This window comes from Megalobrama amblycephala, linkage group LG1, assembly GCF_018812025.1.
Source record: "Megalobrama amblycephala isolate DHTTF-2021 linkage group LG1, ASM1881202v1, whole genome shotgun sequence".
In the NCBI taxonomy this organism is placed as follows: domain Eukaryota; kingdom Metazoa; phylum Chordata; class Actinopteri; order Cypriniformes; family Xenocyprididae; genus Megalobrama; species Megalobrama amblycephala.
The window spans coordinates 62,899,314-62,926,622 of record NC_063044.1 but is presented as its reverse complement, the minus strand read 5'-3'; the positions used below and the strand labels follow the sequence as shown (position 1 = coordinate 62,926,622).

Below are 27,309 nucleotides of genomic sequence, written 5' to 3'. Positions count from 1 at the left end.
GCAAAATTAAAAAAAAAAAAAAAAATGCAAAAGGGTTAAATTGCCCCCTATCGCACAAAAATCACAATTACACACTACAGAACTCAACAAATGCCTCTGTAAGTTACACACATAATTCTGTTTTTAACAATACTTACATTAAATAATGTTCTGAAAACATTCATGTTGTAGGCAGATTTTCAAAACAATGATTTACAATGTCAAAAGGCATCTTAAAATTTGCCATCAGTTTCTTTATCCACTATATTAACCATATGAAACTACGGGCCTTGGAGAAAGTTCTTGCTCTGTAATCCCAGCAGCTGCTGATGCAGTCCATGCAGGACCTGTCCGCAGGGAATCGGTGCAGGACCGCTGAGTTGCTCTTGGAGCAGCAGATCTCTCTGCTCAGCCATTTTAATGAAGACAATGCAGTGCAGAGGCTAAGAATACTGCCAAAGGCAGGTTTTTTGCTCTGAAAGCAGAGGACTGTGGGGGTTGACTTTGTGCTGGCTGGGTGTCTGTACAGATGCAGGGAAAATAACATCCCAGAGGGTATACTGATAATGTTCGATATGTTGTGACACGATATTGACGGTTTGTTTTAAACAAATGCTGAACATTTACTGTAGCCTACTCTATTTGAAAAGCTACTAACGTGCTTCAATTAAAATATGTAACATGAAATCACATTGTGATTTGTTTTCATAAAACTTCATGTTTTTAACATGCGCGTGAAATTTAGAAAACCAGTTAATTAAGTCTATATTAAATTATGTATGTTTCTAATAGCTGATACTCCGTATCCCACATGTGGTTTTTGTTACTGTATATCTTGTCGATTGTTCTGGGTTTTGTTTTTTTCATATTTGCGACATTATGTTTCTCAATTATCTCTCAGTACCTGTTTTATCTTTTACTTTGTGGCAGAAATTTGCACACAAATATCTGCCCTAAGCAATGTTGCAAAGGGTGATGTATGCAAATAAAATTCCAGCCAAATTCCAGAAGTCAAGATGAGGGCTCAATACCAGCTTCAAATGCCCCGTGGGATTTTGTTCTATTGAAGACGCTACATTCAACATTACAGTTGAGGGTGAAATTAGTAACCTGTCTCTTTAAACTTCCTGATCACTGCTGCAGTCAGTGTTTTGTTTGAGAAGAGGTCTCTCTGTACCCTGTCGCTTCTTGTTGATCCCAGTACTGCTTGATGCAGCCTGTGTAGTGTGCTGGAGAACGTCCAGACGGTCTGCAGAGCTGAGCTGCTACTGAGTCAATCTCCAGCCTTCTGTTATAATAATAAGGACAGATTCAAAAAAGCAAAAGAAAGAAAAGGAATATGACCCTGTTGCTTAGATTCCTTTGACGTATTAGTGAAATGTGAAGGAATGTTGCAGTGTTTTTGTGCAGTGGAAAGAAGCAACAAGGGAAACATTTTATTCATGTGCATGTACTTTTTAATAAAACTCATGTTACTGGAATAAACTGTATTCAGCCAACAGACATATGAGCCATATATACATAAAATTCAATATTAAGTACTTAAATCAAAGCTAAATAAGATTAGATTTTAGAGTAGGCCATATAATTAACCACCGAGCAATTATTCAGAACATCCCATAACCTAATAGTCTTAACATTACCTATAATGCCCTAGCATTGAGGCAGCAAAAAAGAAAATCTAGATAGCCTCCTACTGCTTACTCAAAATCAATTATACCTTATTATGCATCTTCCTTACGGTTTTACAACAAAATCATACACAGATTCAACAATGCACAAATTTAGCATTTATACCACAGATAAAAGCCTGAGTGAGACAATTTGAGGAGACAAATGAGAGATGTGCTAGGCTGATGAAGGATGAATTACAATGAATTATCAATCTCTAAAACAAGATCATTGTTTTATTAAAAAGCATGCTCAACTGATTCAGAATATACAGAGCATTGTGTTGAGCATTACGGATATGGTACAATGATTATAAAATGAATATAAAATGGCAATGACTCTAAAATTATTACAAAAAGTACAAAAAAAGCTAATTCTCAGCACAAATACTTAGAAATGATTAAGCAGTCTTTCACAATCACATTTTTTTTTTCTTAAATTTACATTTCTAGGAAAGAAATATATGAAAATAAGTAATACACAATTTAGTAATTATTTGCGGTCTTCTGATTTGTGTTATTCTCAAGGTCAGGATTTGGCTTGATCTTGGCTGATTGCAGCTGCTTCTTTAATCCCATGAGCCACCAGTGCATCAGACAAGAGAGTAAGGTATGTAGAGTCTGGATATCCATTGCTGCGCACACACACAAACAAAAGCTGAATTGGACATTTGGAAAGCCAAAGTAATGCATACTGGTAAGTAAAATGTTCTTCCTCTCTGATCCACAAAAGTGAATCTATTTGATGAATAGTTAAAAAAAAATATAAACCAGTTTTCTATACGCTTCAGTGCTATAAAGGCTTTTTAAACATTTTTCAAAACGTTCCTAAAGTCTTTGAAATTCCTACATTTGGCTTGAATGACATATAATTACAGTTAAAGGCGACTTCAAAATTATAGTTCTATAAATCTCTTTGAATTTCAATTCATTTTAATTCAACATTATACATAAAAAACTAAATTAGAATTCCTTTTTGCTACCTTAATTTAAATTCTGGAATTTAACTGGAATTTAAAAAGCATTCTAAATTCAATTCTGAATGATGCACAACCAAATGTTGTGATCAATCTTTAATGAAAGATCTCAGGAAATAAAGCACTCAGAAAATGAATCTTACTGACCCTGATCAACTCAACTGGCAATGTCTGAGTTATAGCATATGTTTTAACAATGCCACCATGGATATCCTGTAACAGTCATGTACTTCATTTGTGTTCAATTCTAACAGATTATTACCTATTAATCAAAAATATATCCACTCTCTACTACAAATGAGATGCTTGTTTGTTGGCAAAGAGAGGCCTACAGTAGTTGGGGCAAACCCACCTGTGTCAAAGATGAAGTAATTAGAGAATAAGTGCTCTCTAAAATCACAGAAAACACACATTAACATGTCCATGCCACCAGCCACGGCAAAATTATCTTTACAAGCGTAGCGTTTGTTTAGCTTAGCATCTGGACTCACCCACTCTTCCCTCCCTCCATCCTGGTCTTGTGGGGGATCTTGCCCCAGTTCACTTTTGCATCTCCACCACAGGCATTCTTGCTTGAACTAATTGTAAATGTTAGCCCTTGATGAAATGCCTTTTTCAGGTAGGGCAATAAACTCCGTCCCTTTGGGTCGAGAGGCAGATAAGCCTCAAATATACCACCTTTGAATGGTGACCCCGGACAGGGATCCTTATCCTAGAAGAGATGTGTAAAGTACGGAAATTACAAGATATGTTTTATTATATGAAAATAACATTTTGGATTTTTAACAATTGTAAGCTATATGTCTAGGATGCTTTACTTAATAAACTGTGTATATGCTAATACCCCTTGTATGCCATCAGGTATGCAGTACGTGATCTTGGCCGTTGTGTATTTTGTATAGCCTAAAAGACCTAAAGTCATCTCCGCAAATGTTATCGTTCCTTGGATGCCCTTGTGTTCACTGCTGTCCTCTTGTTCTGAATGCTGCTCTTGAGCCTGATATTCCTGCCGTATATCCTTTGAGCCATAACTTTGCACTGGATCCCCCAGCACCTTCTTCTGAGAGTACACTCCCTCTTTTCCACACACTCGGCAGTATGAATGAAGTGGTAGGCAGTCACAGCAAAGGATGACACCACAGGTGGTCCGTTTCACATTTGTACTAATTGCTCCGCACACACATTGCTCTGAAGAGGTATGGGACAGCAGGTTGGTCTGTTTCAAAGTCATTGCATTATCTTGTTTTTTGTGTGCCTCAAGTGGTAAAGAAGCTGGCCCATCAATTTTTGGTCCTGTTGTGTTTTCTCTGGCATTAGCTAATTGGCTTAGTGAGTTTGGCTTGCTTAATTCATCCGTCATAGAATTAGGGCTCTCCAACTTTTCCAACGTAGCAGAGTTCTGTTTGGTCGATTTACCTCTGCTCTTGCGACTGCTGTTAGACTGAACCCCTTGACTTGTATCCTGAAAAGAAAACACCTTTACACTTTGATCAGAGTTAGAGTGATCAGCTTTTGTTGATTGTATGCTCAAAGATGCCTTGGTTGCTCCTTGATGTACACCCTCCTGGAAGGTCTTCATTTGTGATAAGGAATGAGACTTTTGCCCAACAAATACATCCTTAAATAGATCACTGACTTGAGAGCAAAGCGATTTTGGGCCAAAAAAGAAAATGCTGCTCTTTGTGGTGTGCAACATAACCTTGGGAAAACGTGACCGTACATTCAAGCAGCAGGTTTCAAACAGTTTATCTTGTTCAACCACACCAAGCTCTGCCAAACGTACCTCCTGAGAGCAAAAGTCACTGGCCACCACAGCCACTAGATTCTGAAGCTGCCGATGACTTTCATCAACCTTCGATGAATCTGTGCCCTTCAGTGTCACGCTCATCTCACCTTTGCTTGCTTGTTTCTCAGACATTTGCAAGTCAGATTTTATGCTGTCCATATGGTTGCAGTAGGCCTCTTTCATATAGGCCCACATAAGAGAAGACACAGTAAGTTCTGCTTCCACTGTAGTAATCGGACAATCTTTACTAGTTCTTCCACTACTGATGCTATTGGATCTTGCTCTTTGATGAGCATGTGCTTTAATCATTGGCTCAACGGTAATCTGGTTATTTTGCACTTGATCTCTTAGGTACGGTCGACCAGAGAAACTATTGGACCTCCTTAAAGAGGATTTGGAAGTGGGTACTGATGAGGAGGGAGCAGCTGTCTTCACTTCGGTATTACTGGCTGAATTCACTGAAGCATTGACTCCTGTGGTAAATGTTGAAGTGTGTCCAGCAGGAGTAGTTGGTTTGGCCTTGGATGTGCTGAAGGTAGTTCCACCAAATGTATTCATAGATAGCGGCTCTTGCTTTTTAAACAGGACATCCTCTCCTGTACAACTTGGACTTGTCATCCTGAATGTTTCAGTTCCTTCCCCTGTCAGTTCATTACGGAGTATGCCTGCGGTGCCAAGTGAAGACTTAGTGGGTGGTGCTGACTTAGAGTTCAGGTCTAACATTAACATGTCCATTTTAGCAGTGAGACTCCTTAAGTCTCCACCAATCTCCTCCCTACCAAGTCCTAGCCCAGAACTCTTAAATCGAGCTGCCAGTTTGTATTCTTTTCCCATTGTGCTCCCAGCCTCCCCTTTTCGTTCAGTGCTAGAGCCGAACAGTTTAGGGGGCACTGGAGTATGTACTTCACTTTTTCTCTTAACCTGTTGCTCTTTCTCTAAGGATTCAGGGGATGCTGAAGCAGAACTGGAAGAGGATGGTGGCATTTCTGTCAAGCTCGCCATCATGCTTCTCTCCACCCCAAGCAGTAGCATTTGTTTGGCCTGCGATACCTCACTTTTTTCTCCAACTATATAAATGTTGTCCTGGTCATAGCTAAACAGAACATTAGGCAATACTAACTGCACGTTTTTTAGCGCTACAGACAGTCCGTCTGGCATGTAAAGGGCACTCTTTTGAACCTGGTCTTTCCTCAGACAACCCTCTTGCTTTTGATAAAGCTGCCTCAGCTCCTTATGGGCTTGCCGCATATTCTGTTTAACCTCTGACCCAGATGGGACATCTGATTGCAGGTAAATGGTGGTGACTCCCTCGGATGTAACATGAACCACTTGCACTCCATGATGACGCAGTATATGCTTGTACTCTTTAATGCTCTGCAGGTATGCAAACACATCAGCTTCCATGATAATCGAAAGATCTTCCAAATCAGCCTCATCTATCCTGCACTCTGCTCCCTCCTCCATTTTGCTTTTCTTAGTCAGGGTACTGCGTTCAGTGAGAGCTTCATTGTTATCTTGCAGTCTGTAGTGCTCTTGTCTAAAACCCACTGTGGATCCGGAGCTGAGGTCTCCTGCATTAAGGCCTGGTGAATGGGATGCAAAGCTGGCCCATTTCTTTACACTTGCAAGGTCTTCCCTCTTCTCTGGACCTTGACTGCTTTTCCCACTATAATTAGGATATTCAGCTCTTGAAAGGTGATGATAAAATAACATCTGCATATGTGGAAAAGCGCCTTGAAAATCTGAATAGTTGCCTTGCAAGGTGCACATATGCTGTGATGAGCCACGTTGCATACGTAGACCTGGAAACTCACTAAGCAGTACATTCAGGGAGTCTGCACCCCGAGGAAGCTGACTGCAATCTATTGTCACAGTCATATCGAGAATCACCTAAAGGAGTACAAGAACATCAGCTGAGTGACTGTGTCAAAATTTGTACTTGCCTGTATAAGTTTGGGAAATGGAACTTTTATTTTAAAAAAGTAATGTCTAATCTTGCTTATTCTGTCAGCAAACCTTATTCAGACTTAGGGGCTCCTGGCATGGGAGACTCAGGGAGAGTTCATATTTTATGCCGTCCAGCTGTAAAATGTGAGGGTGATGACGAAGTACACTCTGGGCCACTAAACAAAACCAGAAAGGAAGGATCAATCTCATTTGTCAGGCATAAACTGGCTCAGCAGTTTACACACAAATAAGATGTTTACACACAGATGGAAGTTAATTTATCATAATGTCTGATTTATAAAAGCATCAATTCTCATTTTCTCACTAAAGACACTGATACTCACTTTTCTGACTCTGCTGCAAGACGCACACACAAGCACATTGAAAACTCACTGCCTTTAATCAGGCTTGACAGGACATAAAGAAAACCCCCTCACAACTTGCCCACCCCCACACATACACTTTATCAGAAAACTGACTACACAACTAAAATGTTGCCTAAGCCTTGGCAGACCCATCAGCTAGCAAGAGCCAGAGACTTCATTAGGTATATGCCAGTCGTCTAGCTGCCAATCAGTGGATTTTGGATTTTTTCCAATGACCAACTACTCTGGCAATGACATTTAAATGCACTGAAATTCAATGTATGCACCAGAAATATAAAGCATGGGGTAAGATGTGTCAGAATTCTTTGCTAAAAGCTAAACCAAATATCAAAGTAAATTTTATATCTGGCAAGTAAAATGAGTAGAACACAGATACTACAATATAAATCATACAGAGTTATAAATTTCCAGTGTATAAAAAAAAAAAAGTAAATTATTTTGCTTAAGAATAGCCATGAATTATTAACTTAAAGGATTAGTTCACTTTAAAAAGTAAATTAGCCCAAGCTTTACTCACCCTCAAGCCATCCTAGGTGTATATGACTTTCTTCTTTCTGATGAACACAATCAGAGATATATTAATAAATATCCTGACACCAACAAGTATGAGCTGAAGAAAGTGTCTCCATCCACATCCATCCATCATAAACATACTCCACACGGCTCCGGGGGGTTAATAAAGGCCTTCTGAAGTGAAGCGATGCATTTGTGTAAAAAAAAAATATCCATGTTTAAGGAAGAAAGTGTAACTGATGCCGTGTCATTCAAGCTTTTTTCGTAGCATAAGCACTTTGAACTGCAAGAGGCGTTACACTTTCTTCCTAAGTTGAATACATAAGGCAGTCTGGCGTAAGCTAGATATTTAACTTTATAACATGTTAAATATGGATTTTTTTTTTTTTACACAAATGCATCGCTTTGCTTCAGAAGGACTTTATTAACCCCCTGGAGCTGTGTGGAGCATAGGCGCCCCCCCCCCCTTCTTATTTAACTCAAATCAACGTCAACTTGATGTTTTATTTGCATTATATCCGTGCAGCAATATGACAATTTCGACCCAAAAGCACATTCTTTTCACGAGCGTTGTCGCGAGTCATGGTCTTGCTGATATCTGGTGCAAGGAAAGTTAGGAAAGTTGGAGCGCGCACATGTATCTGATCGAGAGCAGAGCCATTTGTGCTTGCGCGCATCACTTGGCGCTCTCGACGTTTGCCATTAAAATATCGCCGTAGAAACGACCTTAAATAAACTATAAGAAGGGTGAGGATCGTGTCTGAAAGCTACAATTGATTTTCTATTGGTTAAAATCAATGGAGAATATCTCGTATTTTTCGAGTGTTTTATGGTGTGGAGTATGTTTATGATAGATGGATGTGGATGGAAGCACTTGTATCTTCAGCTCATACTCGTTGGTATCGCTCACTGCTATTATAAAGCTCGGATGTGTCAGGATATTTATAAATATAACTCAGATTGTGTTCATCTGAAAGAAGAAAGTCATATGCACCTAGGATGGCTTGAGGGTGAGTAAATCTTGGGCTAATTTTCATTTGAAAGTGAACTAATCCTTTAAGCATTTTCCCAAAATGGTAGCTGTGGGGTAAATTGTGACAGATACAACCCTTAATTGAATGATTTGTTTTGTACAATTTCAAGCAACCCCCCCCATATATATATATATATATATATATATATATATATATATATATATATATGTGTATTTCTATGGCCATATGGTACAGCTGCTTTCCCCCCACCTGAAATATAGTAGTCAACATTTGAACTGGATCACAATGTTCATCAAAGTTGTCCTAAGACAAGTGCGGGTATTGCATTTTGGTTTTAGGACAACTTTGATCCACTTCAAATGTTGACTACTGTATAATTAGTCCTTTATCTCATTTCTTTTAGAGGACAATGTATGTTAAAAAGTGGCACCCTATTCTCCCCTAGCTGTTTTATCAATATCCCTTAATTCATCTATTTACAGTGATGTTAACCAGCATTCATAATAGCCATGCAAGCGTTCTCTCTGACCTCTACTCTCCTCAAATGTGATGAGGGCACGCTGAGGTGTCCGACCGATGATGGTGACTGATGTGACCTCTCCTCCTCCGTTCCTCTCGCGTAGGAAGTGGATCAGTAGTTTGTCCCGTAGACGTTCGTGATCCACGTTTGCTGGCAAACCGTAAACGCACACCGCACGGCCTTCCTCTGCCATCCTTCAGGGCTGACACCTATAAACACTGATTCTGAGTAAACACAAGTGGTTCAGGGCGGTATGATTATTAATGCGTCACCAGACAAGCTATTTGAGCAGCCCTACCGAAATATATTTTCCAGCTAAAGTCAGTCACTATACCTTCCTCATTATAATAAACAAAAGGGAAAAAGTCGTTGTCCAGTCCAGCGTTTGTCTACGTCGGAGCTCGTGCACACAGGAAGTGTAACTAACAACAGAGTTGGTGACAAATGTCGCGATTACACTGTCGTTTTTACAAACGAGTAAAGATAATGTTGTTTTTTCGTCAATGTGTCTCGATATCAACACTTCGTCGCTCTATTCGTCTTTCGTTTGAACGACTTCCCCTGTTTCTACTTTCATGCGCAGCGTCGTGTACATGAAAAATAAAAGTGAAAGTAAGGAGGCAGAAGACCAGGGATTGTTTTTTTTCAAAGTGTTTATGACTTGAGCCGCATGGAAACTGGGATGTCATGAGTAAAAGTTGTGCACCTAATTTAATGTATTTGTTATTTATTATAGGCTAGATTTTTGTTATTTAAAAAAAATATATATATTTGTTATAATTATGTCCCATTTATGTCTTATCTTGCTCTTTAAAGACCTCAGAAAATCAACTCAAGTTATTAAAAAAGGGTAGATAAAATGTGAAAGGCTAGATAAAATGGGTAAGCAACTACAAATTCTTTTCTTTTATAAAATAAAAAAATAAAATTAGGTTATTTTGCAGATCCCAAGATCAAGACGTCTTGCTTTCCTACTTTAGGGTTAGTTCACCCAAAAATGAAAATTCTCTCATTTATTTCTTACCCTCATGTTGTTCCACACCCGTAAGACCTTTGTTCATCTTCGGAACACAAATTAAGATATTTTAGTTGAAATTCGATGACTCCGTGAGACCTTCATAGGGAGCAATGGCATTTCCTCTCTCAAGATCCATAAAGGTACTAAAAACATATTTAAATCAGGAAGCTTCGGAGCACAAATGAATCAGTGTATTGAATCTGCTGTTCGGAGTGCCAAAGTCACGTGACTTCAGCCGTTGGCAGTTTGACACGCGATCCGATTCATGATTCGATACGCTGATTCATTTATGCTCCTAATCTTCCTGAAGCAGTGTTTTGAAATCGGCCATCACTAAATAAGTCGTTATTTTGTTTTTTTTGCCACACCAAAAATATTCTTGTCGCTTTATAATATTAACATTGACCAACTGTACTCACATGAACTGATTTAAATATGTTTTTAGTACATTAATGGATCTTAAGAGAGGAAATGTCATTGCTCCCTATGCAGGCCTCACTGAACCATCGGATTTCAACTAAAATATCTCAATTTGTGTTCCGAAGATTAACGAAGGTCTTACGGGTGTGGAACGACATGAGGGTGAGTAATTAATGACAGAATTTTCATTTTTGGGTGAACTAACCCTTTAATAGTTTCTAATGAAAATATAAACCTTATAAACAAAAAGTTTAAGCATGCCAGGCCACTAATTTCCCCCCCATCTAGACACAGCACACTCCAAAGGAGCAATCAAATGTTATACAGTTACATAAGCATGTAATTTTATGCAACTGTAGCTTGGTTTGGTAACATATCAGTTAAGTTAAAATCACAAATAAACAGATTGGTTTATACAGCAATGAAATTGATAGGGGTGAGGGAGTTTCCTTCCCTCCAAACTCTCTTTGAGAAGGCCATAGTTAAACATGCAAATACAATTCTAGCAGACCCCTCCCATGTCCTGTACCCTGAATATGAACTACTCCCTTCAGATAGATGCTATAGGGTGCCGGTTAAATATTGGAAAAGATACCTGAATAGGTACAAGAATTCATTCCTTTATCAGTGAATCTTCTAAATTCAGGATGTAAGGCAGTGTGAATTGAGTAGTAGTGTCTGTATTGTGTTTGTGTTTATTATTCCACTACAATTGTATGTTTTATGTGGCAGCTTTTTGTCCAAGACAAATTTTCTTAGGGACCAATAAAGTAATCCTGAATCTTGAATAAGTAGGCTATTATTATGGTAAATGCATATAATATTTTGCAGTGATTAAGTATTGGATTTTCAAGAACCATTATTGATCTGGCCCACTAATGTTTTGTTTTGAATTTTTCAAAGGACGAGTGATTTCATTTGATGCACCACCTACAGGCGATGTCGTGCTAGTGCAGGAACATATTTGCTCACTGTCTATTAATACCCAGAGCTCCACCGTGTGTCAGGTCAACAATATCTTGTGACAGGCAGCTTCGTTCTTGAAGGGACATGCGGTCGTTTCATTATAAGAAATAGCAAAAATTACAAGCAGAGTCTATTCCGTATCAAACAAATGTTTTAGGCAGATTTATCATAGATTATTGAAGTGCAGACTAAACAGGAGGAACTTGAAGGGCGTTCAAGGTAGGAAGACCTTACCATACACACTGTTCTCAGCTGTTGAAGAGTGTCTGAGCTGTTATAGTCTATTATTGGATGTTATTAATGTAACATCTAAGTCTGTTCTTTAAATACACAAACAAAATCACTTTTGCAACTTCCTGAGTAGTGTACATAGGCGTTTTACTTGCTCAACTATTGAGCAATGCTGCTTTATAAACACCTATGTGCAGTTACTTAAAGGGTTAGTTCACCCAAAAATGAAAATTCTGTAATTTATTACTCACCATCATGTCGTTCCACACCTGTAACACCTTCGTTCATCTTCAGAACACAAATTAAGATATTTTTGATGAAATCCGATGGCTCAGTGTGGCCTCCATTGAGAGCAAAGCCATTCAAACTCTCAAGATAAAAGGTACTAAAGACATATTTGAAAACAGTTCATGTGAGTTCTGTGGTTCTATCTTAATATTATAAAGCGACGAGAATACTTTTTGTGCACCAAAAAAACAAAAACTTTTCAATAATATAGTGATGGGCCGATTTCAAAACACTTCTTCATGAAGCTTCAGAGCTTTACGAATTGAATCAGTGAATTAGACCGCCATAGTCACGTGACTTAAGCAGTTTAGCCGTTTGATAGGAGATCCGAATCACTGATTCAAAACAAAAGATTCATAAAGCTCAGAAGCTTCATGCAGCAGTGTTTTGAAATCGGCCCATAGATATTGTTGAAAAGTTGGGTTTTTTTGGCGCACAAAAACTGTTTCAAATATATTTTTAGCACCTTTATGGACCTTGAGAGTTTGAATGTCATTGCTCTCAATAGAGGCCTCACTGAGCCATCGGATTTCATCAAAAATATCTTAATTTGTGTTCTGAAGATGAACGAAGGTCTTACGGGTGTGGAACGACATGAGGGTGAGTAATTAATGACATTATTTTCATTTTTGGGTGAACTAACCCTTTAATACTAACAGCACAAGGCTACAGTCTCTGTGCCAATACTCTTTTGTTTCAGGCGTACTACTAGAACACTTTTAAACACAAACACTCTTTTTGGGATGTCCCGGGACACGTTTGCTTTCACTTCTGCCTCTCTACGCTCCTTAAGACTGGAGCAGGAGCTTCAGGACTGGGAGGATGCCAGGCGGGCCCTGGCACACAGGAGGGCTATGACAAGGCGTCCACTCCCTGCCGCTCCCAGACTTCGACACGGAAATGAGAGGATCCAGACGGTCCGTGCTCCCCCACCCCAAATACGGTGTCGAGACCCAGCCATCCACAATACCTTCACGTGTGGAGATATGAAGAGAGTGTATGCCGTCCTCAAAGAGCCAGGCATGGTGAATGCACTGATGGAGACTGCACATGAGGAGATGGTGTGGGCTCCGGAGATGGGTAGGACACTACGCAGCCACAACACACACAAGCAGTTCAGGAGTATTTGGGTAAATTCCACTCCTCTCATTCTTTTCCAGGAATGTGGACTCTCAGCTCAAAAATAAAGCAGACTTCTCCACTGCGTCTGGCTGCCGGCAGGGGGCACTCTGGCTGTGTCGAGGAGCTGCTGTTTAGGGGAGCAGAGGTGGATGCAGACCCAGGTGGTCGTACAGCTTTACACGATGCCTGTTCAGGAGGCCATCATGTCTGTGTGCGCCTGCTCTTGGACCACGGGGCTGACCCAGACCTGCTCGCTGTCGATGGCAATGCCCCGCTGCACCTCTGCAATGCAGCGGAAACATATCAGTGAGTAGACCTGAACATGGTCAGAGGGGGTCAGTTGAAGATACAAGATGTGAAATGTAATGAATGAATTAGTAATGAAAGTAGTAAAGTAATGAAAGTCTCTGAAGCAAAGTTAAAATCTTTTGAGATACACTACCATTCAAAGGTCTGGGGTAAAACAAAACAAAACGTATATTTCACGTATCATGTGTCTATTTCTATTTATCAAGGTTTCCACAAAACACACATAACCCATTCAAAAGGTTTTTTTTTTAATAAATTATTTTTTTCACAAAGGTCAAGGATGCATTAAATTGATCAAAAGTGACATTAAAGACAATTATTATGTAAAAAAAAAGATTTTTAAATGTTGTTTATCAAATGAATTTTGTCAAAGAATCCTGTTTCCACAAAAAATATTAAGCTGCACAACACTGATAATAATTTCAACATTGATAATAATAAGAAATAATTCTTGAGCAGCAAATCAGCATATTAGAATGATTTCTGAAAAATCACACTAAAGACAGAGAAATGATGCTGAAAATTCAGCTTTGGCATCACAGAAATAAATTACTTTTAAAATATGTGACCCTGGACCACAAAACCAGTCATAAGGGTCAATGTTTTTAAATGATTTTTTATGATATGACAATATTTGGCCGAGATACAACTATTTGAAAATCTGGAATCTGAGGGTGCAAAAAATCAAAATATTGAGAAAATTGCCTTTAAAGTTGTCCAAATTAAGTTCTTAGCAATGAATATCCACTCACAAAAATACATTTTTGATATGTTTACAGTAGGAAATTTACATAATATCTTCATGGAACATGATCATTACTTAATATCCTAATGATTTTTGGCGTAAAAGAAAAATCAATCATTTTGACCCATAATATGTATTGTTGGCTATTGCTACAAATATACCTGTGTGACTTATGACTGGTTTTGTGGTCCAGGGTCACATATATTAAAATACAAAACATTTATTTTAAAATGTATTAATATTTCACAATATTTCTTTTTCTTCTTTTTTATTTTCTACTGTATTTTTGATCAAATGAATTCAGCTTTGGTGAGCATAAGAGTCTTTTTCAAAAGCATTAAACAATCTCTCCTACCCCAAACTTTTGAACAGTACTGTGTAGTTTTAACCAATAATGAAAATGTCATCGTTTACTCACCCTCATGTTATTCTGACCTGTATTATTGTCTTTCTTTTGTAAAAAACAAAACAAAAGGAGATCTTAGGCAGGATGTCAGAGCTTTTGTTTTCCATACAACAAAAGGTGATTTATACTGCATACCGTCATACCGTGCTGGAATGAAATTGACATTTTTCTTATTTCACCTCTGGCGCACCATAATAAAGCCACCAATCTCACTGTTATCTTCCCCCGCAGGTGTGCTGAGCACTTGGTGACCAGTGGTGCATTGGTGAACGTGGCCCAGCGTGACTCATGCCTCACCCCCCTTCACGTGGCCTGCAGGAGAGGTCTGGAGGACCACGTGGAGCTCTTCCTGTCCTATGGAGGGGACGTGACGGCTCAGACCCAAGAGGGTGAGACACCGTTGAATGCAGCCTGTGCTGGGGCGGAGAGGCCCGCAGATGCAGGACGGTTTCTGCGTATTGTCCAGAAGCTGCTAGCAGCCGGGGCCGACGCGCAGACTGCTGGGAGGAAAAAGCATACGGCCCTGCATAATGCCTGCGGAAACTGTTGTCCCCGCATTGTTAAACTGCTGCTGGAACATGGGGCTCGCGCGGACATAGCTAATTGTGCCGGATACACACCCATGGACTGCCTGCTGCAGGTAGGATGATGATGGGATAGACCTCTGCAAGATCCTATTTTTATGTTGATTTTCACAGTGACAGTTTAAAAATATAAAGAGCACTTTACTCCCAAACTCACATTTGTAAAGGAAGGGGAAGTCTGATCAGCAAGAATTAAATATGAAGTTGAATTCTTCTCTCTCTGTTTTGCCAGGTAGTAGAGGATTACCCAGACCAGCAGCCAGAGGTTGTGGCCCAGTCTCTTCTTAACTATGGAGCGCAGCCACCCTCCCCTAGAGTAAGTGCAGATTGCTGTGTGTCCTAGTACCTACCCTGCCTACTACCTACCCTTTGGTATGATTCCTTATTTTATATATCTGTGTGTGTAAATCTCAGATGCTGAAACTCTGCCTCCTCCCTCCTGCCACTTTGGAGGTAATGCTGAATTGCTATGCGGTCATCCCAGCATGTGAGGAGTGGTTAGAGGACACACCAGAGGAACTACTGAAGGTCTCTTTGAATACACAGAAAATAAATCACATTCCAAAAATGTGACGCTACATAGATCAGGAGAAATAATACGTTCTCAGTTAGGTTTCATTGAAGGATCAACATCTAATACGAATTGAAAAGCAGACACAAATGTGTTGGGCACAATTTGTTAACATACAATAAGATTGTAGACATATGCGATTGAAATATATATATATATATATATATATATATATATATATATACACAGTGCTCAGCGTAAATGTTTCATGTTATAAGTTAAATAGATGTTATAGTAAACTTAGTCTTGTCAACATTTTGGAAATAGTTTTTGTGTTCATTGAAATATTGTTTAAAATGTTACTTTTCAAAGGGGTGTACTCATTTACGCTGAGTTTATATATATATATATATATATATATATATATATATATATATATATATATATATATATTACAGTGCCATTGAAAACTTTGTTGTTTGTTTATGTTTTTAAAAGAAGTATTTTATAACAGTAATATTGTGAAATATTATTACAATTGTAAATAACTGTTTTCAATTTGAATATATTTTAAAATGTAATTTATTCCTGTGATGTAAAGCTAAATTTTCATCATCATTACTGCAGTCTTCAGTGTCACATGACAGTAAGAATTTATATATATATATATATATATATATATATATATATATATATATATATATATATATATATATATATATATATATAAGATTAGGCTATAAGATTTTTTTTACATATACTGTAACTGTTTCATATTTGAATATATTTTAAAATGTAATTTATTTTTGTGATGGTAAAGCTGAATTTTCAGCATCATTACTCCAGTCTTCAGTGTCACATGATCGTTCAGAAATAATTCAAATATACTAATTTGATGCTCAAGAAACATTTCTTAATATTATTGAATATGCTGCTACTTAATATTTTTTGTGGAAACCGTGATACATTTATTTTCATGATTCTTTGATGAATAGAAATTTCAAAAGAACAGCATTTATTTGAATTGGAACTTTTGTAACAATGTAAATGTCTTTACTGTCTTTATTGGTGTTTTTTGAAAATGTGAAAATGCATAAAGTTTTCTGTGATTGATAGGTTTAGGGGTAGGGGAAGAGTTTGGAGACTGCACTGTTGGTACAGTTTATGGAATGTCCCCATGTCCCCAAAACATGGAAACCCAATGTGTGTTTGTGTGTAACTCACATTCAGAAACTAATATCTCATCCTAATGAAAAACCATGTATTGTATTGTCAGGAGCATCAGTCTTTCTTCGATGCGGTCAGACGGATGAGCGGTCAGCCTCGCTCTCTTCAGCATCTCTGCCGATGTGCGCTCCGTCGCCACCTGGGGTCACTGTGTCACTTCGCAGTAGTCCAGCTCAACATCCCCAGCACTTTAAAAGATTATCTACTGCTGCATAACGACGGACAGCTCTGTTGAGCTCCACTGAGAAGCAAAAAATAGCTGATTGGAAACAGTTTTTTTCTTTCTTTCCTTCCCTTTTCTAATCTGTGATAAATAAATACACTGTTATAAACTGATGTCTGTCTGATGGTTTCAGATCTCTCTGGACGCCCCTCTTGAAAATAGAAACACATTAAAGGAAGGGTTTTGGCCCTGGCCTAATGGAGCAGTGCCCCAGGGTCTTTAGCTGTTAGAGCAGAGGCCTCAAACTGAGAGGCCCACAGTGACCTGAAAGACAGAAATAAGGCACTGCAAATGTAATATTGATAGTGATATTGATCGATGGATAGTGCTTGAATACGTGCCAATGGCTGTCCTCACAATGTGAAATAAACAAAGAAATGAGAGTAAGATTAGCACTAACTGAACGAATTGTTGCAGCTTTGATATGTCCAAATTTACACTGTCATCACTGCTGCAGTGTTTTTTTTTTATTACTCACAGTTGCTATTTTATTTCTTCTATTTCTGAGATAATTGCAAATATATCCAATATCAGTATCCAATATTGTAATCTGAAAATTGCATCTCGCGATCAAGATACTGCAAAATTATATTGCAGACCTACATCAAGTTTTTTTTCATAAACCATCACATCTGCAAATATATATAATATATATATATATATATATATATATATATATATATATATATATATATATATATATATATATATACAGTACAGTCCAAAAGTTTGGAACCACTAAGATTTTTAATGTTTTTAAAAGAAGTTTCGTCTGCTCACCAAGGCTACATTTATTTAATTAAAAATACAGTAAAAACAGTAATATTGTGAAATATTATTACAATTTAAAATAACTGTGTACTATTTAAATATATTTGACAAAGTAATTTATTCCTGTGATGCAAAGCTGAATTTTCAGCATCGTTACTCCAGTCTTCAGTGTCACATGATCCTTTAGAAATCATTCTAATATGCTGATTTGCTGCTCAATAAACATTTATGATTATTTTCAATGTTGAAAACAGTTATGTACTTTTTTTTTTCAGGATTCCTTGATGAATAGAAAGTTCAAAAGAACAGCATTTATCTGAAATACAAAGCTTCTGTAGCATTATACACTACCGTTCAAAAGTTTGGGGTCAGTAAGAATTTTTATTTTTATTTTTTTGAAAAGAAATTAAAGAAATGAATACTTTTATTCAGCAAGGATGCATTAAATCAATCAAAAGTGGCAGTAAAGACATCTATAATGTTACAAAAGATTAGATTTCAGATAAACACTGTTCTTTTGAACTTTCTATTCATCAAATAATCCTGAAAAAAAATATTGTACACAAATATTTTGTACAATTGTACACATTAAATGTTTCTTGAGCAGCAGATCAGCATATTAGAATGATTTCTGAAGGATCATGTGACACTGAAGACTGGAGTAATGATGCTGAAAATTCAGCTTTGCATCACAGGAATAAATTACTTTATGAAATATATTCAAATAGAAAACAGTTATTTTAAATTGTAATAATATTTCACAATATTACTGTTTTTTACTGTATTTTTAATTAAATAAATGTAGCCTTGGTGAGCAGACGAAACTTCTTTTAAAAACATTAAAAATCTTAGTGGTTCCAAACTTTTGGACTGTACTGTATATATACAGTGGGTACGGAAAGTATTCAGACCCCCTTACATTTTTCACTCTTTGTTATATTGCAGCCATTTGCTAAAATCATTTAAGTTCATTTTTTTCCTCATTAATGTACACACAGCACCCCATATTGACAGAAAAACACAGAATTGTTGACATTTTTGCAGATTTATTAAAAAAGAAAAACTGAAATATCACATGGTCCTAAGTATTCAGACCCTTTGCTGTGACACTCATATATTTAACTCAGGTGCTGTCCATTTCTTCTGATCATCCTTGAGATGGTTCTGCACCTTCATTTGAGTCCAGCTGTGTTTGATTATACTGATTGGACTTGATTAGGAAAGCCACACACCTGTCTATATAAGACCTTACAGCTCACAGTGCATGTCAGAGCAAATGAGAATCATGAGGTCAAAGAAACTGCCTGAAGAGCTCAGAGACAGAATTGTGGCAAGGCACAGATCTGGCCAAGGTTACAAAAAAAATTCTGCTGCACTTAATGTTCCTAAGAGCACAGCGGCCTCCATAATGCTTAAATGGAAGACGTTTGGGACGACCAGAACCCTTCCTAGAGCTGGCCTTCCAGCCGAACTGAGCTATCGGGGGAGAAGAGCCTTGGTGAGAGAGGTAAAGAAGAACCCAAAGATTACTGTGGCTGAGCTCCAGAGATGCAGTCGGGAGATGGGAGAAAGTTGTAGAAAGTCAACCATCACTGCAGCCCTCCACCAGTCGGGGCTTTATGGCAGAGTGGCCCGACGGAAGCCTCTCCTCAGTGCAAGACACATGAAATTGAGCATCTCTGGAGAGACCTAAAAATGGCTGTCCACCAACGTTTACCATCCAACCTGACAGAACTGGAGAGGATCTGCAAGGAGGAATGGCAGAGGATCCCCAAATCCAGGTGTGAAAAACTTGTTGCATCTTTCCCAAAAAGACTCATGGCTGTATTAGATCAAAAGGGTGCTTCTACTAAATACTGAGCAAAGGGTCTGAATACTTAGGACCATGTGATATTTCAGTTTTTCTTTTTTAATAAATCTGCAAAAATGTCAACAATTCTGTGTTTTTCTGTCAATATGGGGTGCTGTGTGTACATTAATGAGGAAAAAATGAACTTAAATGATTTTAGCAAATGGCTGCAATATAAGAAAGAGTGAAAAATTTAAGGGGGTCTGAATACTTTACGTACCCACTGTATGTATGTATGTACCAGTCAAAAGTTTGGAAATATTACTATTTTAATGTTTTTGAACAAAGTCTCTTATGCTCATTAAGGCTGCATTTATTTTTTTTATAATAAATACAGAAAAAACAGTAATATTGTGAAATATTATTGCAATTTAAAATGATGGTTTTCTATTTTAATATACTTTAAAATATAATTTATTTCTGTGATGCAAAGCTGAATTGTCAGCATCATTACTCCAGTCTTCAGAGTCACATGATCCTTCAGAAATCATTGTAATATGCTGATTTATTATCAATGTTGGAAACAGTTGTGCTGCTTAATATTATTTTATAACCTGTGATACTTTTTCAGGATTCATTGATGAATAAAAGGTTAAAAAGAACAGCCTTTATTCAAAATATAAATATTTTCTAACAATATACACTACCGTTCAAAAGTCTGGGGTCAGTATTTTTTTTTTTTTCTTTCTTTCTTTTTTTTTTTTAAAGAAATTAATATTTTTTTATTCAGCGCAGATGTGTTAAATTGATAAAAAGTGATTTTTTTATTGCTAGAAACCTTTTATTCAACCTTGTATTCCTTTTATTTGCATGCAACCCTTAAACCTTATGATAGTTTTATACATGTTTCGTTTGTTTGTTTATTTAAGGTAGAAGTGAGATATAGGCCCGGTTTCACAGACAGGGCTTAGCCTAAACCAGGATTAGGCCTTAGTTCAATTAGGGCATTTAAGTAGCTTTTATAGATGTTCACTAGAAAAAAACATTACTGGTGTGCATCTTGAGACAAAACAATGACACTGACATATTTTAAGATTTGTCAGTGCAAGTTACTTTCAGCTAAAACAGCTCAAACATGCATTTTAGTCTAGGACTAGCTTAAGCCTTGTCTTGTGAAACCGGGGGATAGAGCATTACGTTGTTTTCACCTAAGACTTTACTTTTGTTTCACACAATCACTGAACGTTTAGCTAACCACGTGACCTCCCCTCTCTGACCGAGTGTCAGCTCTGCGCGTGCGCGTGAGACTGTACGTGTGTTTATTTATTTCTATGCGAAGTGTTGTACCTTTCAACTGGCGTAGGGATTAAAACAGCGTCGATCCAGGATGATCTGAAGTAAGAGAAGGTAAATGTGCTGTAATATATGTTTAGAGGACATGTGTTGTGTTAAAACTCGCGAATCAAGGTCGTCCTATATCACTGCTACGTGATTAGCTGCCTTCATTTCCATACAAGACAGACAAAACAAAGCAGATCATTTTTATTAAATGTCTTTACTGCTCGTTTTTCGTCTCATTTGTGTTTATAATCGACTGCAACTCTGTTTTTCGCCCTGTGGACGACATTAAATGTGTATCAGTGAAGGTGTGTTAAAGGTTTCGTGGCTTTAGCGGAAACTGCTAGCGAACCTTTAAACGAAGGTACAAACTGTTCAATAACAGTGTTTTACAAACTAACGAGCTTAATATATAACATAACAGAGGGGAATTATAGTTTTAATGCAGTACCTCATTTGTATTTACTTTCAAAGAAAAGTATATGACACTCAGTACTGTATGTCATCGGGCTTATTGTCTAATGCAGCTTAGAAGTGTGTCACTTTATGTTAGATAACAGAGTTAAGGATCTTTACTATCCATACAGCACAGTTTAATCATTTACACAATAATAATTACACTTTTATACATAATTAATGACAAGAAATCATAAATTCAGGTAGTCCAAGACTAAGACATGAAATTACTTTGTGCTTTGTTAATACACTTTCCTGGTATTATTGAATGTGTTTCATGCTGACTTGATCTTTCTTTTACCGGTCTGTGCAGGTAGAGAGGGGCTGGGATGGCGGTGTGTGCTCTAACTGTGCTTGACGGGCTCGGGGAGGAGGCTACGGCTTTGGGTGGCGTGGTGGTCCTGTTCCTGGCTGTGGTTCTTGCCTGGCTGTCTACCCACGTGGCTGACCGTGGAGATCACATTCTGGGGACCATTCTTACTGTAGGCGCCCACGCCTCCCTCATTGGCCTCGGGGGTCACGACAGCTATGCAAGCTCCCCGCCCAGCTCAGAGCCCAGCGAGCAGCCGGACGAGGAGCCCGCGGAGGAGGAGAAACAAGAAGAGAGCGAGGGCCGGCCAGATGGGGGGGAGGACGTGCCTGGAGAAGAGCTGCTGGATATTCAGGGTGGGAGGAAGAAAGTGAGCTTTGTTCAGGGTGAGGAAAATGAAGAAGGGATGGAAGAGGAGTCAGAGGATGAGGGCACCAGCATCACGGTGAGACTGAAGTTTCTGAATGACACAGAGGAGCTGGCAGTGCTCAGACCGCAGGACACTGTTGGAGTGCTAAAGAGGTGAGTCATACGGACACAGGAAGTAGTGAAAAAAAATTCTAGTTGTGCTCTTACGTATGAATGGGAGAAATCGCAATGCTCGGGGTGTAGGGAAAGGAAGTCCCATGTTTCTGTACAAAAAAAGGGCAAAGACATCATCAGCTGTACCAACATGAAACATAACTTTTTAAAAAGTAAATACTGTGAAGGGTTAGTACTGTCTCTTACACATGAAGATGTGTGTCATTGCAGAACTAGGACTGTGCAAAAAAAACAAAAAAAAACTATTCTTCATTGCAAAATATCATTTTATGATATTCAATGCCTTTATGCATTTCCTCTGAAATGACAGAAAAGGGGCATTTTTAGAAGCCATCATTTCAACCAAACAGCCATGGTCCAGTTTAATGAACATTATTAAATGATTATGCAAATGAATAGATAAATCAGAGTTTGGAATTGATTCATTGAAATGGATTGTATGAACTGATTAATGGGAGAACGAAAATCAACCTTACTGACTCAAGGCCATTTATGTTTTTCTTTAAATATAAGTTGATCTATTACTACAAACCAACATTTGGTCCCTAACTATTTAGCTATTAACTGAGCAATTTAAATGTTTTTGAAAGATGTTTCTTATCCCCACCAAGGCTACATGTATTCGCTCAAAGATACAGTAAAAAAAGTGAAATATTGTTGAAATTTAAAATAAACGATTTCTGTGTAATTGTAATTTATTCCTGTGATGACAAAACTGAATTTTCAGCATCATTACTCCATTTGTCACATGATCCTTCAGAAATCACTCTAATATGGTGATATGCTGCTTTAGAAACATTTATTATTATTATTATTATTATTATTATTATCAATGCTGAATAGTTGTGCTGCTTAATCATTTTGTGGAAACCATAATACTTATTTTCAGTTTTTTTCGATGAATAGAACAGTATTTATTTAAAATATATTTTTTGTGACATTATTAAAGTGTTTTGCTCATACTGACCCTAAACTTGTGAACAGTAGTGTCATTTTAAATGTTTACATTTTGTTTGTTTAACATTTATTGCTAAAGTTGATTTATTAAATAAAATTATTTATGCATTATGTTTCACACATGAGTAGTTCACAATGGCTACATTTACATGCACACAAATAATCCATTTGTAATCAGATAGACGGCTCAAAAGGAAAAACGTTCATGTAAACACCTTAAAGGGTTAGTTCACCCAAAAATTTAAATTCTGTCATTTATTACTTACCCTCATGCCGTTCCACACCCGTAAGACCTTCGTTAATCTTCAGAACACAAATTAAGATATTTTTGTTGAAATCCGATGGCTCAGTGAGGCCTGCATAGGGAGCAATGACATTTCCTCTCTCAAGATCCATAAAGATGCTAAAAACATATTTAAATCAGTTCATGTGAGTACAGTGGTTCAATATTAATATTATAAAGCGACGAGAATATTTTTTGTGCACCAAAAAAAACAAAATAACGACTTATTTAGTGATGGCCAATTTCAAAACACTGCTTCAGGAAGCATTGGAGTACAGATGAATCAGTGTGTTGAATCTGCTGTTTGGAGCGCCAAAGTCACGTGATTTCAGCCGTTGGCAGTTTGACACGCGATCTGAATCATGATTCGATACGCTGATTAATTTGTGCTCCGATGCTTCATGAAGCAATGTTTTGAAATCGGCCATCACTATATAAGTCATTATTTTGTTTTTTTGGCGCTCCAAAAATATTCTCGTCGCTTTATAATATTAATATTGAACCACTGTACTCACATGAACTGATTTAAATATGTTTTTAGTAGCTTTATGGATCTTGAGAGAGGAAGTGTCATTGCTCCCTATGGAGGCCTCACTGAACCATTGGATTTCAACTAAAATATCTTAATTTGTGTTCTGAAGATTAATGAAGGTCTTATGGATGTGGAACAGCATGAGGGTGAGTAATAATGACAGAATTTTCATTTTTGGGTGAACTAACCCTTTAATCGATCCGATTGAGCTCGATCCGAATGAAATTTCAATTGGATTGGGAGGGCTGGATTATTTATTTTCTAATCTGATCCAACTGCAAAAATAACGATCTGTTGGTGTCACATCCATGGTTGTCTCCGCAAGTGTGATTGATATGACATCACACGCAGAGCACGTGCGCAAAAAGTTTTAATCGGAATGTATATAAAACACATACAAACAGATATTTGAATCAGATTACAATGTTTAGAGTACATGTAAACAGCTCTGCAATCGGATTCAATTAATTCGGATTTGCATTGGTCATGCAAAACAATCCATTGTTTTGCATGACCATTGCACCCCAGACAGCAACATAGTGTCAGCCCAGATCCAGCCCACATCTGGTACGTGTGGAATCCATGTGTTCCAGATGTGGGCCGGATCTGGGCCGACAGCTGTATTAAAGTTTTTGCTACTGAAGTTTAAATCAGAGTTACATCAAAATGTCTATTTTAATGCACTTGCAAGTCACAAGCACAAGACTGCAAAAAAAATCAAATCAAAGAGCATTAAAATCATTGCTTTATTCAGTGTTGCTCAATTGCACAAGCAAAGTATGTAAGCAGCATGTTCCTTGTTCTTGTTTCTCACTCAGTAAGTACTTCTCTGGCCGTGAACATCAGATTAAGCTCATCTACCAGGGCCAGCTGTTGCAGGACCCCCAGCGCTCTCTCCTGTCCCTCAACATCACCCATAACAGCGTGCTGCACTGTCACATCTCTCAAGCCCAGGCGCTGCGCGAGGCGGCCGCAGAGGAGAGCCCTCGAGCCGGGAGAGGCTCCATGTTCAGCGGGGGGCTGCGGTCGGCCGGTCTGGCTCTCAGCACAGGAAGCCTGGTGATCCCCGTGTTCGTGGTGCTGCTCGCCGTGGTCTGGTACTTCCGAATCAACTACCGCCAGCTGTTCACTGCCCCGGCCACCATCTCTTTGGTTGGGGTCACCGTCTTCTTCAGCTTCCTCATCTTCGGCATGCACAGTCGATGAGAAGACGAATTAAGATGCCAATATTGGGGAGAACGAAACAATTGGACGTGAAAATAAGCAGTCAGTGGTAGCCGAGAAAGTTCTCAGGGAGCCCGTGAGGGTTCTGGTGCCATTTAGACGACGGAAGTCGTGTGTGGAGTGAGAGTGTGCGTGCGTGCTAGTGCTTTCAGCTTTGTGAGCAGCACAAAGTAACACTGCTGTATAATTTAGCTTCTTTGGAAAAATAGCTTTATAATTATTTAATCTCTGCCTAAAGTGTAGTTCTCTGTGTAAAGAGAATTCAGGATCCCATGTCTGACTGGTCTTTTATTTTAGAGGAATTGCAGTTTGCGTCAGCTGATGGGTTTTTATCATTTAATGTGTCTCATCTTCACATTAAATGCTGTATTAGCACCACTATCATCTGTAGTAGAACAAAAAGTTGTATGTTCAGTCTTACTGCACAAAAAATAACCACAAACAGATGTGATGTACCAGTTGTGAGACAACAATTTCATTTTTAATTTACTCAGAGTTTTGATGTTTGTGATTGAAGGATGTTTTTTTCTTTTTCTTTTGCCAGTTACACTGAAATCTGTATTTATTTCAAACTTGTTTCTACTTGACAGTCTGGTTCAGCATGTCTGCTGCTAGTTACAGCTCCTAGTAATCAATTAAGAGTTTCATACTTGAAGATTTTACATGCAACTAACACAGAAGCATCTGGACCGCTATAGTCTAAAGAGTCTATAGAAAACTCACTGCATTAATAGGCAATTCATATGTGACACTGATAACAAAGCAAATAATTTCTTGTCCTGTGTAAAATCTGTATATAAGCAATATATTTACTGTAGATAAATCAAGAGAGTTGTGGAGGAACCTTAAAACTCTCTGATAATATGTTGGTTCTCATATGAATGGGTCACGCTCAGTATTGTCAGAAATGGGGGAAACCCCAAAATGGTTTAGGGGGAAAACTGGTCTACCTATTATTCTCATCCTTGCTTTAACAGACAACCAGCACCTCTTTAATTAAAATGCTTTTTGTTTTTGCTTTGATGCAGTAATTCAGAATAAAATAGCTCATCTTTGAAAATAAGTTGTTGTGCTTGTCCACACACTCGCACTCTGTTAACACCATCCATAAATCCATAATAGAGCTTTTCACACTGTGCTTAACCCTGGGTTATCGTCGTAAATACCATTTCACACTTGTAACTAAGATGCAGGGTTAGCACAGCTTTTTACCCGGGGTTATTAAATCTGTGCGTACGCACGCTTTATAAATGAGGACCCGTGTGTTGTTGACTAATAAGGTTTTTAAAAGTGTAAAAAAAACTTAATGGAGATATAATTCATTTTTAAGTTTTATTAAGTGTTAACAATGAGATTATGTGGTTTTTATAATCAATTCACTCTGCTTTTGTCATTTTTTACAAGATGCACAAAATTTGTCACCAAAATGTCATTCGGTTTAACCAAAAATTCGGTTTTATCGAATGACACATTTGGTTATACTGAATGACGATATATCCCGAGAGCATTTCAAAAGCATTAGGAGTTGTATGCTCTCGTGTTACTTTTATGCCATACACCAATCGGACTGTGCAGCGCCGATGCATCTCGAACAAACCTACTAACTTTGCTTCACAACCATGTGGTCCTTTGCAGGTGTCTGAATGATATTAAACGCATGACTTTATCCAAAATGGTCCCTTTATATTGGTTACTCTGAACAGGAGTGTAATGTACTTATACCTTACATCGAAAATGACTCCATTACAAGTTACAAGTGACCAATTCCAATACGACTTGAGTAAAAGTCTTAGACTAATGGATTTTAACAGCACTTAAGTATTTTACTTGTACTGAATGTAGGCTCAAAGATGCACTAGTTCTTGACACCTGAGAGACATGCTGGTGAAAATATGAAACAATTGATTTGTAAGATGAGAAATCATGTTTATTTTGTAAAATAAAAATGAACACCTCAATATTGCAATAAATCAAGGTCGACACAACCTTTTAAATGTCTACTAACTCTCACATCTCAGTCAGAAACTCACAAAAAGGCCATAAAAATTATTAAATTATTAATTAAAGTAAACAATATCCTTCAAAAAGGTCTTGTCGGTATAGCGAGTAAATATAATAATGTTAAGTAAAATTAAAGTCAAAGACTAGTTGCACTAGATGTGCTGGTTTCAGGCTCAGCCTCATCACCGTCTGCAGTCATGACCTCATCTCATAAATCAAACACCTGCGATTAAGAAACTACCTGCTAATGCACTCACATTCACATAAAGTATCCTTGCTGAC

General features: G+C 37.9%; 3 protein-coding genes across 10 annotated transcripts; 2 read left to right on the top strand and 1 right to left on the bottom strand.

Annotated features, from left to right (window-relative positions):
• Positions 1-1,418: 1,418 nt before the first annotated feature.
• Positions 1,419-9,432, bottom strand: si:busm1-163l24.3. 2 transcript variants are annotated; one of them, XM_048208105.1, is made up of 7 exons: positions 9,108-9,432; positions 8,783-8,997; positions 6,429-6,535; positions 3,471-6,302; positions 3,118-3,338; positions 2,979-3,016; positions 1,419-2,284 (listed from the first exon to the last, which is right to left on the bottom strand). In XM_048208105.1, the coding sequence occupies exons 2-7, from the start codon at positions 8,964-8,966 to the stop codon at positions 2,136-2,138; spliced, it is 3,531 nt and encodes a 1,176-aa protein (XP_048064062.1). In that variant the 5' UTR covers positions 8,967-8,997; positions 9,108-9,432; the 3' UTR covers positions 1,419-2,135. The 2 variants fall into 2 exon arrangements, with proteins under 2 accessions (XP_048064062.1, XP_048064069.1); XM_048208112.1 differs by lacking the exon at positions 2,979-3,016 and having other exon boundaries at positions 9,108-9,429.
• Positions 9,433-10,354: 922 nt separating this feature from the next.
• asb16 (ankyrin repeat and SOCS box containing 16) lies at positions 10,355-16,936 on the top strand. 6 transcript variants are annotated; one of them, XM_048208092.1, is made up of 8 exons: positions 10,398-11,396; positions 12,260-12,296; positions 12,397-12,776; positions 12,857-13,124; positions 14,510-14,918; positions 15,095-15,178; positions 15,277-15,390; positions 16,650-16,936. In XM_048208092.1, the coding sequence occupies exons 3-8, from the start codon at positions 12,440-12,442 to the stop codon at positions 16,833-16,835; spliced, it is 1,398 nt and encodes a 465-aa protein (XP_048064049.1). In that variant the 5' UTR covers positions 10,398-11,396; positions 12,260-12,296; positions 12,397-12,439; the 3' UTR covers positions 16,836-16,936. The 6 variants fall into 6 exon arrangements, with proteins under 6 accessions (XP_048064052.1, XP_048064049.1, XP_048064035.1 ...); XM_048208095.1 differs by lacking the exons at positions 10,398-11,396; positions 12,260-12,296 and adding an exon at positions 10,355-10,373; XM_048208078.1 differs by lacking the exon at positions 12,260-12,296.
• A 3,700-nt stretch (positions 16,937-20,636) lies between these two features.
• Positions 20,637-26,086, top strand: tmub2 (transmembrane and ubiquitin-like domain containing 2). Of its 2 annotated transcripts, none has more exons than XM_048208070.1 (3): positions 20,637-20,790; positions 21,491-22,009; positions 24,621-26,086. In XM_048208070.1, the coding sequence occupies exons 2-3, from the start codon at positions 21,507-21,509 to the stop codon at positions 25,006-25,008; spliced, it is 891 nt and encodes a 296-aa protein (XP_048064027.1). In that variant the 5' UTR covers positions 20,637-20,790; positions 21,491-21,506; the 3' UTR covers positions 25,009-26,086. The 2 variants fall into 2 exon arrangements, with proteins under 2 accessions (XP_048064027.1, XP_048064030.1); XM_048208073.1 differs by having other exon boundaries at positions 20,647-20,780.
• Positions 26,087-27,309: the final 1,223 nt, after the last annotated feature.